Source organism: Arvicola amphibius, chromosome 1 (genome assembly GCF_903992535.2).
Source record: "Arvicola amphibius chromosome 1, mArvAmp1.2, whole genome shotgun sequence".
NCBI classification, from domain to species: domain Eukaryota; kingdom Metazoa; phylum Chordata; class Mammalia; order Rodentia; family Cricetidae; genus Arvicola; species Arvicola amphibius.
Window position 1 is genome coordinate 160,563,458 of NC_052047.1, and position 13,031 is coordinate 160,576,488.

The 13,031-nt window shown below is 41.2% G+C and overlaps 1 protein-coding gene across 1 annotated transcript in view; it reads right to left on the bottom strand.

Annotated features, from left to right (window-relative positions):
- Rorb (RAR related orphan receptor B) overlaps positions 1-13,031 on the bottom strand; it is a 178,475-nt gene that overhangs the window by 28,992 nt on the left and 136,452 nt on the right. The window contains exon 4 of the mRNA XM_038333899.1: positions 10,511-10,912. Coding sequence (XP_038189827.1) covers positions 10,511-10,912 — 402 coding nt within the window. The remainder of the gene's footprint in view (positions 1-10,510; positions 10,913-13,031) is intronic.

Consider the following 13,031-nt stretch of genomic DNA (forward strand, 5'->3'; position numbering starts at 1 on the left):
AATTAGTTAATAGAACTTGTAAATTCATAAAAGAATTAACTCAATGAGATAAAAATTACAATGGGTAATTCACATGAGATAATAATCCATGAAAACTCTCTACCATTTTTGGTGAAAAGATATAAAACAATATTACTAAATTGTCACACTTACCCAAAAGTCTTAAGGGTAATCTGAACTCTACTTATGATGTGGGCAACGAGAGGAGAGAAATTAAATTTTTGAAGGGGAAAATGGAATAAAAATGATGGTAATTCTCTGTAGTGTATGCAATAATTATGGAAGCCTGGGGCTGGAGTTAACCTCCTTCCTATATCTCCAGATGGTCTAGGCCTAAATAGTCCTGTAAGTCTCTCTTTTGGTCTCCATCTATGTCTTAGTCTCACTGCCTCTGTCTGTCTCTCTGCCTCCCTTCTTGTGTCTCTCTCTCTCTCCCTTGCTCTCTAACTTCCACCTTCTTGTCCATCTTGATACTTCTCATTGTAATGTATCTAATGAGTCAAAACGAAAAGGAACCCCTCTTTCAGGCCCTCTCAGCACCGTGTGGTTGATTGATGGGGGAAGAGTTCACACAGCCAGATGAAGTTTTAAAGGTCAGCCATAGTGGATGGCACACACAAAAAAAGACGTCTGGAAAACATTTTGAAGCAAAATTACAGAAATCTATGGAGAACAACTTTTCTTGCATACCAATTCAACAGTAAAGCAAAGCTCAGAAACAAATCACCCATTGCCAGGTTCAGTGGGTAGCAGGGCCACTTCTCTGCTTCAGCAGGGGAGAAAACTGACAGCCAAGGTGACAAGTTCATGTTTGTAGCTGTGATGTTATACAACAGGGACCAGCTTGCAGCTCCTAAAATAGCCAATGACCTTCTGCAGCTCTGATTCCAACCACTCAGCAGGTTTTTTTCTTCTTCTTCTTCACCAAAGTGGTTTATTTTAGCTTTCACTAGACAGTTCAGCAAATGGGGGCTCTCCAAAGGCTACACTGTCTCAGTTGTGGGTCCAGCATCCCACAGGTGCTTTCATTAAGAACTCAGGTTCTGGGAGTGTGGGAAGTTGAGCATGTCTTTACAGACTGCTGCTGTTAGTATTATTACCAAGAGCACCCTGTTCTAACTGCACCGAGTAGAGGAGACGGGGGTGCTCTCCATGGCTCTGGAGGGCTGGCATCTGAACTTCTCAACCCTCTCCTCTTCCCTCCCAAGAGAATGGATGGTTTCTCCTCAGCAAGCTAGACCCCCCATTTGGTTTCTTTTACAAGAGTTTTTTTTTTGGGGGGGGTGGGAATATTTTTCTTAAAATACTATATTTGATTTCAATCAAAGAGATTAATGGATCTTTAATTTGCAATTTGCCTTAAGGATCTAGAGAAGGGCTGAGCAGTCTGCGTAGTTTATGCATGTGACTAGTGTGGATGTGGAATGCTTAGGGGGATTTGCTTTGAATTAATGCCAGGCTATCTCCATGGACTATCTGAAGGCAGGTTTAAGCCCCCATGTGAGGTTTCATTGTATCAAGGTTCCCCAGACTCCATGCTTTGAGAGGGCAACTATGCTACATTATTAAACCAGCTGGCTGGAAGGTGAAGGCAGAATGAAATGCACCTTTTGCCTTTTGCCAGTGAATCACGCTTTCTACCTTTCTGTTGTTCAATAGAAAGAGGGCAGTGGTTTCTCATCAACTATGATGTCAGAAGACACCATGTGGTTAAGACCTTTCCGATACTTTGAATTTCTATCCGGAACACAAGACCTTTAAGCATGAAGAGAATTAAAACACTAGTAACACTGAAGCTTAAATGCTTGGTCTATTAGTGATCCAATTGCCTTTGACAAAACAGAAGTTTTAGCATTTCTGGTTTGTATTCTTTTCAGTGGGAGGTTGCAACAATAACCTATGTGTTGTTTGTTGGCTCAGTCCATTGTTGGGCCGTCATTACTCTCCCCAGTGATTCATAGTAGCTTCGAGTTTGCTTTTCACATGAGTTCTATTGTTAACTCATATCAGAGTAGCAGAATTGATTTTTTTACTTTATGTAGACCAGCACCAAAAGATCCTTAGTTTTCAGAAAATAGTATCTTAACAAATTATGAGGTTGTACTTTTATAGTTTTTATAATTGATATAGTTATAGAGTGCTGAGAGTATGAAAAAACACAATATGTGTAATAATGAAGCAGAGAATAGATCAGATTAATGTAAGTAATGATAATCTGTGACAAAGACTGGCTGAACAGATGACTAGAAATTGCTAATATTTTCTTAATATTCAGAAAGACCATGTCATGTACAACAGCATTTTGACAGAAGGTGGGAAGGGGAGAAATTGAGAAGAATCAAAAGAGCATGTGCAAGCTTCTATATTTTAGCTGAGCTGATCCAAAATGCAAAAGAAGGAGCAAAAACATATTAACTGCCTAAGAGGATGCTTTTTCATTGCTGGCTAGTTGAAAGCTGTTTTGGATCATGCATCCTTTGTTTTATTTCAACAGTGCATGTCTAATTTTTGGGAAATTAGGGTTTTCTTTCTTGAAACAGTCGACAAAATTGAGAAAGAATCTATTATGAAAACATTCCATTTCAAAATTAACTTTCAAAGTAAGAGACCTCCTCTACAGAACAATGGGAAAAGATGAGCACGTTTAAGTGTCTACAGCTACCCAGTTTTGAGGCAGTTGTGTTCGAAGATGGGGAAGTCCAGAACAACCCCTTCCCAACTTCTAGTTTATGTTTTTTGAGAAAGTCAATTAATCTCTCCCAGTCATGGTTCTGTCGACAGGAGAGTTTAGCCACAGTGACACTCTCTCTGGCTCTGGGAGACAGAGTGACTGGAATCTGAGAGACTGACTGGCACATTTTGTTCCATTTGACTCATGCAAGACACATCCTACTGAGCTAAAGGGAGAGAAGGGAACCCGGCTTTAAAGGCCCATGGAATTCCGGCATGAAAGACACAGACAATGGACTGCAAAGTTCACCCGAATCCTTGCTGACTCCCCTTTAAGAACTGCACCTCCCCATCCTGCCCAGAGGATGGTTAGAGGACCACAGATGATGAAATCTAATTATAAAAATTGCTCAGGGCCATCATTAGGATTGATGTTTATTATCTGAATTTTGTTGACACATGGATTGATCGTTAATTTAGACAGAAGCAACCCTCCCTTCTCACTGCATATTTGGAAGTTTAGTCAATATATTTCTGACCTTTAGAAAAAAAAACAATTTAGAGGTAACCTTTGGAGCCCACTTTTATATGTTAAGCACTTATCTTAAATCTTAAAAAAGTATCTTGATTGTTTAATTAATTAGTTTAATTAGGTGATCTAAATGCTTTTTAAGTAGTCTGGGATGAAACTATCCAAAATGTTCTAGAACAACCTGTTTACAAAGGAGCTAACAGTTCCTTATTTACAGAACAGGTCTCTCTAGCCTTCATAGCCAGGGTTCAGGTTTAAATGGTTAATTTGTTCACCTTAATATTGGGAACTTGTCAAAAAGAAGCTTACATCCCAAATTAAAGAAACAAAATAAAACTTTCCAATTCAACAAATTTCTCTGCACCTTGACCATCACAAAAATAAAGGCTCTTCTAGTTAGTAGATAGCCCTGTGCTAGGCTAGTGGTCCCAAAGTCACCTCCATCAACTTGATGACCAATAGGCATTTCTTGCTTCCATGGCCATGGTGGTATTTTTAACTCTAACTACCTCTTTCAAAAGTGGGTACTTGAAAACAGAGCAAAGTCTGCAGCATCCCAAGCAGTGATAGAGCCAACGTCAAGGCTTGCAATATGGTGAAATCATGGCTTGCTGCAGCATAATACTCGGAAGTGCAATTCTGCGCGGTGTTGTCAGCAAAAGTCATTTCAAAGGTTACCTTGTGGGTCCCAGCATCCCTTTCTATAAGTCTAGTTAGACCATCCTGAAATCGTTCCCTTTCCTTTCTGCAGAACATTTCATATCTATGATGACTTTTGAAATTGAGTGTATAAAATGGAATTGCCTTTCCAATAGCTTCTCAATGCTTTTTTTTCCCTTGCTGGTGGATTTAAGAATCTTATGAAGTTTTGAATCCTGAATCAAAAAATTAATCCTAAAATAGTATCTCTAGGGGAATTTCACTGAAGATCAACTTTTCACAATTTTAACTCAAAATTGAAAAGGTGCATTAGAAGATTTCCTTACACTAGTAAATGTTAGCATGTTAGGAAAGCTGTATTGAGTGGTGTGAACACTTATGTACTGTAAATAGATGTGCATGTTCATAAGCGCTTGAACTGACAATGTATGTTTGTGTTGAACTGACCGTGTATGTTTGCGTTGATTGGGGTAGAGACAAACTTTTACATTTGCTTAGAGCCTCCCTACTCTCAAAATGCTTTGCGTAGTTTCCGAATTATGGGAAATCAGTGCCTTAAGTGTGACAGCAGGTGACCTTGGCATCATCACTAGGTGATATTAGTAGTCTTTGGGTAAGGGTTTATTAAAGGATACTTAGAAAGGTGGATTTGATTGACCAGTAAAAGCAGCTACAGAATCCGTTGTCCTAAGCACAATTTAAAATAATTCATGTTCATGCACCAGTTGGAATAAGTTCTAATCACGGTCAGCCCAAAAGTATGTGGCAGTCAGGGAATTCTTTTACTTATTTACTTTTGAATAGAAGATAGAATGGCTGAGCTAGGCAGACAATGGGAAGTGTCTGTGAGGGCTGAAAGAATATGATGATGTTAATGCATCACAGGGCCAAGTATGTCTCTTTCCAGGGACCGACCCAGGCGGCACTCCTCAGGAGTCAAGAACAGACGTTCACTCTGTGATCAGATTTGTTTTTTCCTTACTGCTATGGATTGCACAGTGGCTCACAAGTCCTTCCTTACCATTCTCCTATGCTCTCCCCATTGTAGTGGCTGAAACAAAGGTTGCCTGTGTGCACTGCCAAAACTCTCCGGAAGGTGAGAAAACTGTGGTCCTTTGAGGTCATTTTGTCCAGTTGTCTTTCCTTTTCAGAATGGGAGACTGAGCCCCACAAAACCGAACATTTGGAACAAGCGCACGTGGATAGTAGGTGGACCTGTGATTTCAAATCTCAGTGTATTTTTCTCTAAATGCCTGCAGACTCTGTGTCCGGAGTGAGTGGGAGGGGGGGGTTTAAAGGACATTTACAAGATAAACTTCAAGGCAAGAAAGGATAAACAAGGCAGGCTGGATTTTCCTTTCTGCAGAACATTTTGGATGCTTTCCTCGTAGATTTGTTGTCCTATTGGTGTTAAGGACCCACTAGACTGTTGCTCTAAATTGAACGTGACTTGTACTTGTGCAGGTCCTACCAGAGGACATAGATATTCCACAAGCTGAACTTGTGTTCTCTGCATTGCGTTCTCACCGGAAGTTAAATAACGGCCGTTACAAAACACTTACTTAGAAAAGTCCACACGGTTAAAAGGAGCTGCTTTAAGTCCATAGCATCTACTCGGAGTACTTAAAGGCAACATTTGAAATGGATAGAGAAGTTTGCAAAATGAAGCACCCTAAGCAGTATTTTTTTGGTTGTCTCTGTAGCTTTTAACAGTCTGAAGCCATACATTACAGAGACTAGACGGCTATAGGCTCATCTCATGTCGTCTCCTCTATTCAGACTCGGTTACGTAATAGACATATCCAAAATGAAGCTTATTTCTATGTTTGTTACTTAAAACTCCAGATTCCATGAATAGAACACAAAGGGACTATGAGAAGAAATCCATTTTAACTCTATGTGGGAACAATGAGACCAGTGAGCCCATGTTTCTTTGTGTCTGTCTGGAGGGAAACTCAACAAAATACCGGACACAGGGGATAGGTGTGGAAGGCACACTCTGCCTCAGCAATCCAGCTAATCTAAGTACTTATATGCATATATATTTACATGCATATTATGTATGTATATTCATTCTTCTTTCTTTTGCCTTTTAAAAATCTTTGGTGCCTTAAATTGTCTTGTCTGGAACCTTCTAGATACCTTGTCAATCATCTTTCATCTTAAATGAGCTTTTTTCAGAGTATAATCCCTGTAGCATCCCCCGAGAAATGGAGAACTGTGGTGGTAAGCAAAAACCAGTGGTTCCGTTTTGATTTTTTTTCTGCTCACTTGCTGAGAATCCTTTGCCTAGCTTCCCTTCTCTATCACCAGCCACACAAAATTTTATTCCCGGAGACATGAGACATCCATCACGCCAGTTTGAAGTAAATTCCCAGCCAAGCCCTGTCAATACTGAGGCCTAAATATTAATTTGTGGTTGACTTCCAGCCTCTTCTTATTTCATGGCTTCTTCTTCTCCTGGGAGTTTGAAAAGCCCAGAGATAGATTTTTGAAATATTCTTTGTTGTTTCTGTTCTCTTAACTGTATTTTGCTTTTCAGCCTCAAAATTCTGAGACTAAAAAGTTTCCAGATAAGAAAATAAGAAGAGGTCTGAGTAACTGATATTCACCATCTCCCAGACCTTCATGTCCTGGATCACTTAGGGCTTAGGTTCCATGACAGCTTAAACAAATAATTTACTTCGTTTAGCATGCTGGGATTGAACAAAGGGTCTTATGCCTGCTTGGTGCCTTACTGCTAATGGCCAGTCTATTCCATTCCAAATTGTAATTATTTCTTTTGACATCTATCACTTAGATAGTGAGAATAGAATCCAAGTTTTGTTTATTTCCGGTGGCTGCAATACTGCAAAAAGAAATTCTTCAAAGCATGCCCGGAAGTCGATGGTAGCAAAAATCAGTTGTTTAAGTTAGAATTAAGCTTTACTGGTTAACGAACTCTGTGCCTCAGAAAGCAAGAGTTTCTGACCCTTAACCTCAACTAGAGGTTTCCTCACAGCTGACATGAAGCAGGGGTGAGGCTCCTGCTGACTGAAACACATGGAAAGATTTCACATTTCCTTCTCCACAGAAGCTGTTATCATCAGGATCCTTAGCCCAGGAAGTGTGAGCTCCCCAGGCACCTCTGGAGAAGGGTGTGCTTGATTTGGGCTCATTCTTGACTTTGATAACACGTATAATTGGCTTGATGATTTATATGCAGTTGTTTGAAATGTTAAGCTGTAGTTCATAAATGAGTATTTATCCAAAATTTCAAAACTGCGGGACCTTGTTGAACACGGGCTCATCTAAAGCCTGGTTTAAAAGAAAGATCTATTCATAAGGACTGATTTCAGCATAATGGTTCCTTACCCTCTCAGGAACCAGAGGGAGCATTCAGAACCAGCTGCCACGAGTGCTGCTCACAAATATCTTAGTGACCCAGAATCTTGGATTCACCGTTTAAACTGTGGCTAAACTCATATTTTCTCCTTTGTCTGTACAGGACTTTTTCAGTGACAGCATGCCACCAATCAAGTGGTTCACATGTCTAATGATCAAGTCAAGTCAAAAGGTCAGCAGAAAACCCTGTGAACTTTATGTAATGTCACCTAGAAAGAGGTCAGCAGGCATTAAGTGCCAAGCAGTGCCAATGAGCTTCTGAGTGGTTAGTCGCTTAGCAGGAGAAAATATACTATAAGGTCTAAAAGAATGACTTTTGATTACTTAGACCTGGACTCAAATTTGTTCTCTGATTTTACTAAGAATCTGACATCTAGGCTCAATGCTTTCTCCTATAAAATGGGTATACAGTCATTCATCAGTCAAACCAAGACTTCTTTAAAACTTAAAAATAGAGTATCATTTAACATAATGGGTACTTAACAAAAGGAGATTGTACTGCCTAAAATAGCTATGGATATTATGTAATAATCACAATATTGATCTTACCATGATAATTATAATTCTTAGAAATGGCAATTAATAGCTTCAGAGTTATAAATATCTACTCATTTCTCCCCCTGACATAAGCACAATGACTATTACTGGTCCAGGTTTGGAGATAAGACTCAGAGGCATAAAATAAAAGATCGCAGCTTGAGTGAACCAGAGTACATCACCGTTCTCTGCTGCCTTCTTGCACAGTGATGCTGTTATGGACTTAGTGTTGTAGCAACATGGATGGCAAGTTTCAGATAGCTCATTAAGACAAGGCATCTGTCACCAGGCTGTGGCCTTGCAACCCCACACACCTAGATCCATACACATGGAACGGGTTTGTGTCCACTAGGTGGCATTGCTGTTTTAACAAAATCTGAGCAGAGCCAATATTTAGGTTTAAGAGTCTGCTACATTTGAGAGTACTCACAGGACACTTCTAATTTTACCCTTAAAGTCTGATGAGGATTTAGAGCACATGTAGAGATCCGTACAGACTAGTGATGTCTTGAAATAATTATGAAAAGTCCTCTTTGGGTGTCAGAGTCTCTGCAGGAAGCCCCGATGAGCTGTGATGTGCAGCTATCTGGTTCTCTTCTATCAGATCACAGGAAAATAGGCTGAGGGCCAGAAAGGGAAAGTGCTTGCCCACAGGCACCCAGAGCCAGTGGTTTTGTCTGCAGCTTCCTTACCATAATTTCTATTGGTGATAAGTCATAAACTGTGAAAGCGTCCCTTTTGCATACAAGGCCAAAGATTGCTAAGTATTTTCCAGTTTTAATGTCATTGGAATTTAAATGTATGTTCCGTCCCAGTACTACACTCAAGAACTTGCATATTAAGTGGTATCTTACTTTGTTCTGACACGCCCCTTTGGAAAGAGTGGGGGCCTCTGCAGACAACGGCCATCCCTGTGGGTTGTGAATGTAGTAAGCAGTAGGTAAATAGGTGAGCACAAGTCCCTGGACTCAGACTTCCTGAAGTGGACGCTGGGCTCTTTCATGGAGTTACCATGGGCCCCTTCTGAAGCAGTGAGTTGTGCCTAGGCTTCTGTAAGTCCCTATTTCTGCAGTAAAATAGCATTTTTTTTGTTTTTGCTTTTTAGACTTTGATGAAATAGAAATGTTTACAACGTATCTCTGATACAATAAGGACATGGGTAAAGATAGCAATATAGTGGACCAATCAGAGTCCAGCTATTGGTGCCTCTTGGTTGGGATATCAACAACTTAATTTTCTGCCACATGGTGAACTACTGAAAAAGACAAATAATATCTCAGGTTTATCATTGTGTGGCATTGTTTCTTTCTCAAACACACGTCATATGCAGCCTAGAACACAGTCATAGATTTCATTGTCTGTTCACAACAAATCCAAATGAAAATAGTTGTGGGCTCCGGACACTTATTTGATGGCAGCTAAGCGTAGGGCTTACATAGGTAACTACAGCGGAGACTGAGTGGCCCCTTGTCTAGCGGCGTCCTTCTTATGATATTTCTGTGACCTAAAACCATGCTTTGTCCTGTGCAATGATTAGAGAACTGGGATCACGGAGCTCACTAAATTACTCTACATTACAATCCACAGAGCCAGGATTTGAACTCAGGTTGCATGCTTCTTAGCCTGGAGGCAGTCATTTCCGCTTTTGCTCTAACTTTTTCATGGGGAGGTGGGCATGTAGCTCTGCTGCCTGGGAGAGAATTGGATTAAGAGAGTTTGCTACTGCTCTTCTGCCAGTTCCTTAATGAGATCAACACATCCATCGTTCCTTAGACTGTGGAGCTTTTAACAGGGTGAAACAAAATTACTGTAGACCGGAAGGGGGCTTGCCTGAGATGGGGACACTTCTGAGATCATGCCCTAAGAGGTCAAAAGTCATCATAGGTGAAAGCTGTTCAGGAGTACCTTGTTACTCTGTATTGCATAGCCTTCAAGACCGTAGTCATTATTGCTATGATTCAGAATCCCTTGTAGAATTCATGTGTGTGCATGCACATGTGTGTATGTCCACATTTGTATGTACGGGCATGTGGGACAACCTTGGCCCTTGCTTCTCAGGAGTTGTCCACATTGTTATTTTGAGACAGGCTCTCTTTCTGGCCTAGAGCTCAAATAATCTAGCCTGGCTGGCCAACAAGCTCAGGAGTCTGCCTTGACTACCTCCTCAGTGCTGAGATTTGAAGGGGTACCAAGTTTTTAAAAACATGGAATCTGAATTCTTGTGTGTGAGCACTCTCGCTAGAATACCCATGTCAAATTCCTGAATTAGACTTGGAAAAAACCCTTAGCTCTCTTCGGGAGGGGACTGCCTGCCGGGGTTATTTGTGCTTAGGGTGCGCCTACAGCAGTCTTTGAGAACCATTTATTACATTACTGAGTACTCTGTCCATTTCTCTCGAATAACATTACTTTGGAAAGCTAGGAAATGTCCTTGCTCCCACCAACAACATTTTTTTTCCTTCTATAAGAATCCAAATTCACCCGAGAGCATCCGTTCTTTCCTTACAGATTGTATCTTTCTTATTTCTTCCTTCTTCCTTCACTCAACTCTTACAGGGCAAGGAGATTGGGACAGTTGTTAAAGTATAAACCAATTTCATTTTCTCAGCAGAAACCAGGTATGCATCAGTTAATTTAGGGCTGTGAAGATGCCTTTTGTAAGCAGGACTAAGGCAGCTTCAAGGGAGAACCTTCCAGAGATAAAACTCAGAGAAGACTCAGACTTACCGATCTCAGTCATCGTTATCCCAGGGGCTAACTGCCCATTGTTGAAAGAGCTATAGGTGAACAAGTTGGGTACGGATGTGAGGTCATAGATAGGTTCTTGCTTTATCTGTTTGATTCCAGTCATGTCCAGTCCTGATTGATCGGGAGATGGCTGACCAGAATCTATGTTGTAATATCCTTCGGATTTCGGCAAGTCAATGACGTGCCCGTTGGCGTAGGCGCCGCTGGTTTCGGTGTTCAGGTTGCTGAGACCGTTACCGATGCTGCTGCTGTACACCCTGGCAAGGGCCTCTGCCTCCCCACTCTGCTGCTGCCGCTGCTCTTGCAGCCTTTGCTGGTGCTTCTGCACCTCAGCATACAGGCTGTCACGCTGCTTCTTGGACATTCTCCCGAACTTTACAGCTAGGATAGAGAGACGAACAAAAGACAGCAGTGTGGGTATCATTATCTTAGCCGTTTCACTCTAAGGGACCTGGGTGGTTGTCTCTTAAGTATCATATAGGCAAATCCTTATGGCTGCAAATCGGGATTTCACTCTTACATTTTGCATTTAGGGAAACATTGTATTTGGAGGGTGTGTTGCTTTGCATCGCGTTGTTGTCCAGTGTGTTGCCCAGCTTTCTGCCACTGTAACTGATAACTGAGATGATCAGCTTAAAAGTAGAGAAGGTTTCTTTGTGGCTCACAGTGTTAATGGCTTTTGTGCCAGTGGCACAGCAGGATGCTATGCTAGAGAATGTGTGGTAGAGCAATTCAACCCAAGCAAGCAAAAGAGAGGAAAAGGAAGGGGCTGAGGTCCCAGTGTTTCCTTCAGAGAGACGTTCCCTAATGACCTAAGGCCTCTCTCTAGGCCCTACCCTCTAAAGGTTCTACAGCCTCTCAGCAATGCCAACCTGTGTTCCATACTCTTTAATGGGTCCCTTAGGGGGACATTCAATATCCAAATAGTAACAGTAAGCTAGGAAGAAATGTAAAAATGTGTATTGTTTGTCACTGCCATGACATTGAAGATGTATTCACCCCCCTCTCCATTTGTGGATAGCATATACAAAACCAAAATAATGAATCTTATGAGACTAGCAAAGGTTTCCTGCTATTAAAATGACCTCTGTAGTTAATATTGACTTCCTTCCCTATTGTTAGGATTGCCAGGCCCTTGGAAAGAAACCCGTTGTTTCAGTTTGGGACATGTTTTACTGGTAAGAACAAGGATACAGGTAGTATTAAAACCTCATCAGTTGCTGCCATTTTGGATTTTGGAGCCAATGATAAGAAGCTTTGGACGGTGGCATTTGTATGAACTCAGGGCAAGTGGTCCAGTGAAAGGGACTTTCCTCATCATCCCAGCTCGAAGGTTTATTCTGCCCCTTTCTTGCAACCACATCCTCAGGCATTTTAATGGAAACTGAGGGAGAGGCTCCCCAAGAGTCTGGGAGTAATATTAAAAGGCTTTCACCCCCATGCACAGCTTTCTGATTGTGGAACACAACCTCCCTAACTGATATGGGTAGTGACTTCTTCCTCACAAGCCGTCAACCATTCTTTTAGCATGCTAAACTGCCTGGTTCAAGTCATTTCACATTCTGCTCATCTGAGTTTCTGATTTTTATCTTTGGTGGTGGTGCCAATTTCCTCATGTTTTGTTGATGTCAGGACCTCAGAGGGTGTAAAAAGGAGGGAGACAAGTGTAGAAACAGATCAAGATTCACTCATTAGTGCTGGAGTTCTTTCTAAAAACCTCGACACACAAGAAGTTCTTGCAGGCTCTCTGCTCAGAGGGTCCATGGGGAGGCCTGCATTGCCAGGATGCTTCCATTCACTCCCTACAGCATCTATCCAAATTCCTCTTCCTCTTGCATTGGGAATGGTGCTATCAAATCTTATCTGAGTATGGCTTGTTCAAAATGGAGACCACACTTCCCAGCCCTAATTGCTGTGCAGTGTGACTGTGTGATTAAGTCCTGGATAATAGGGTGTGCAGGGTGACAGAGTGTGTAGATATTCCCAGGTAGAGTGGCGTGTTCTCTCTTTGCCTGCCAGATTGAGGTTGTGACTGGTTGGACTTGAACTCCCCCAGTCTTTTCCTCTTTCTTCTTACTCCTGAATCTTTCTAAAAGAAAATTCCTGAAACCTGGCTTTTCAATGCTGCCTAAATAGGAAGATGAGGTGGTAGTTATCCTGTAGTTTTTCTTAATGAAGAGAAACAATCTAATTAACTACTAGCAAATGCCTTTTGCCCTCTCGGTTGTCGCTTTTGCCTGGTCTAGAATTGGTTTGGACCCTTGTGTTGCATTTAACTTGCTGTGTAGACACTGCTGTCCTTAGACTCTGCTTCTTCTCAGATTTTTTTTTTCCTTTTTGAGTGTAGTGGCATTTCAGCTAGATCACAGACAGCAGAAGTCTACCGAATGGTTAGTGAAACTTTTCCTAGTGCTTTTATGTTATGTCATTACAAATAATTTACATATTGTTCTCTAGAGGAAGATGCCATTTTATAAGTAAAATTAAATAATATTAAACA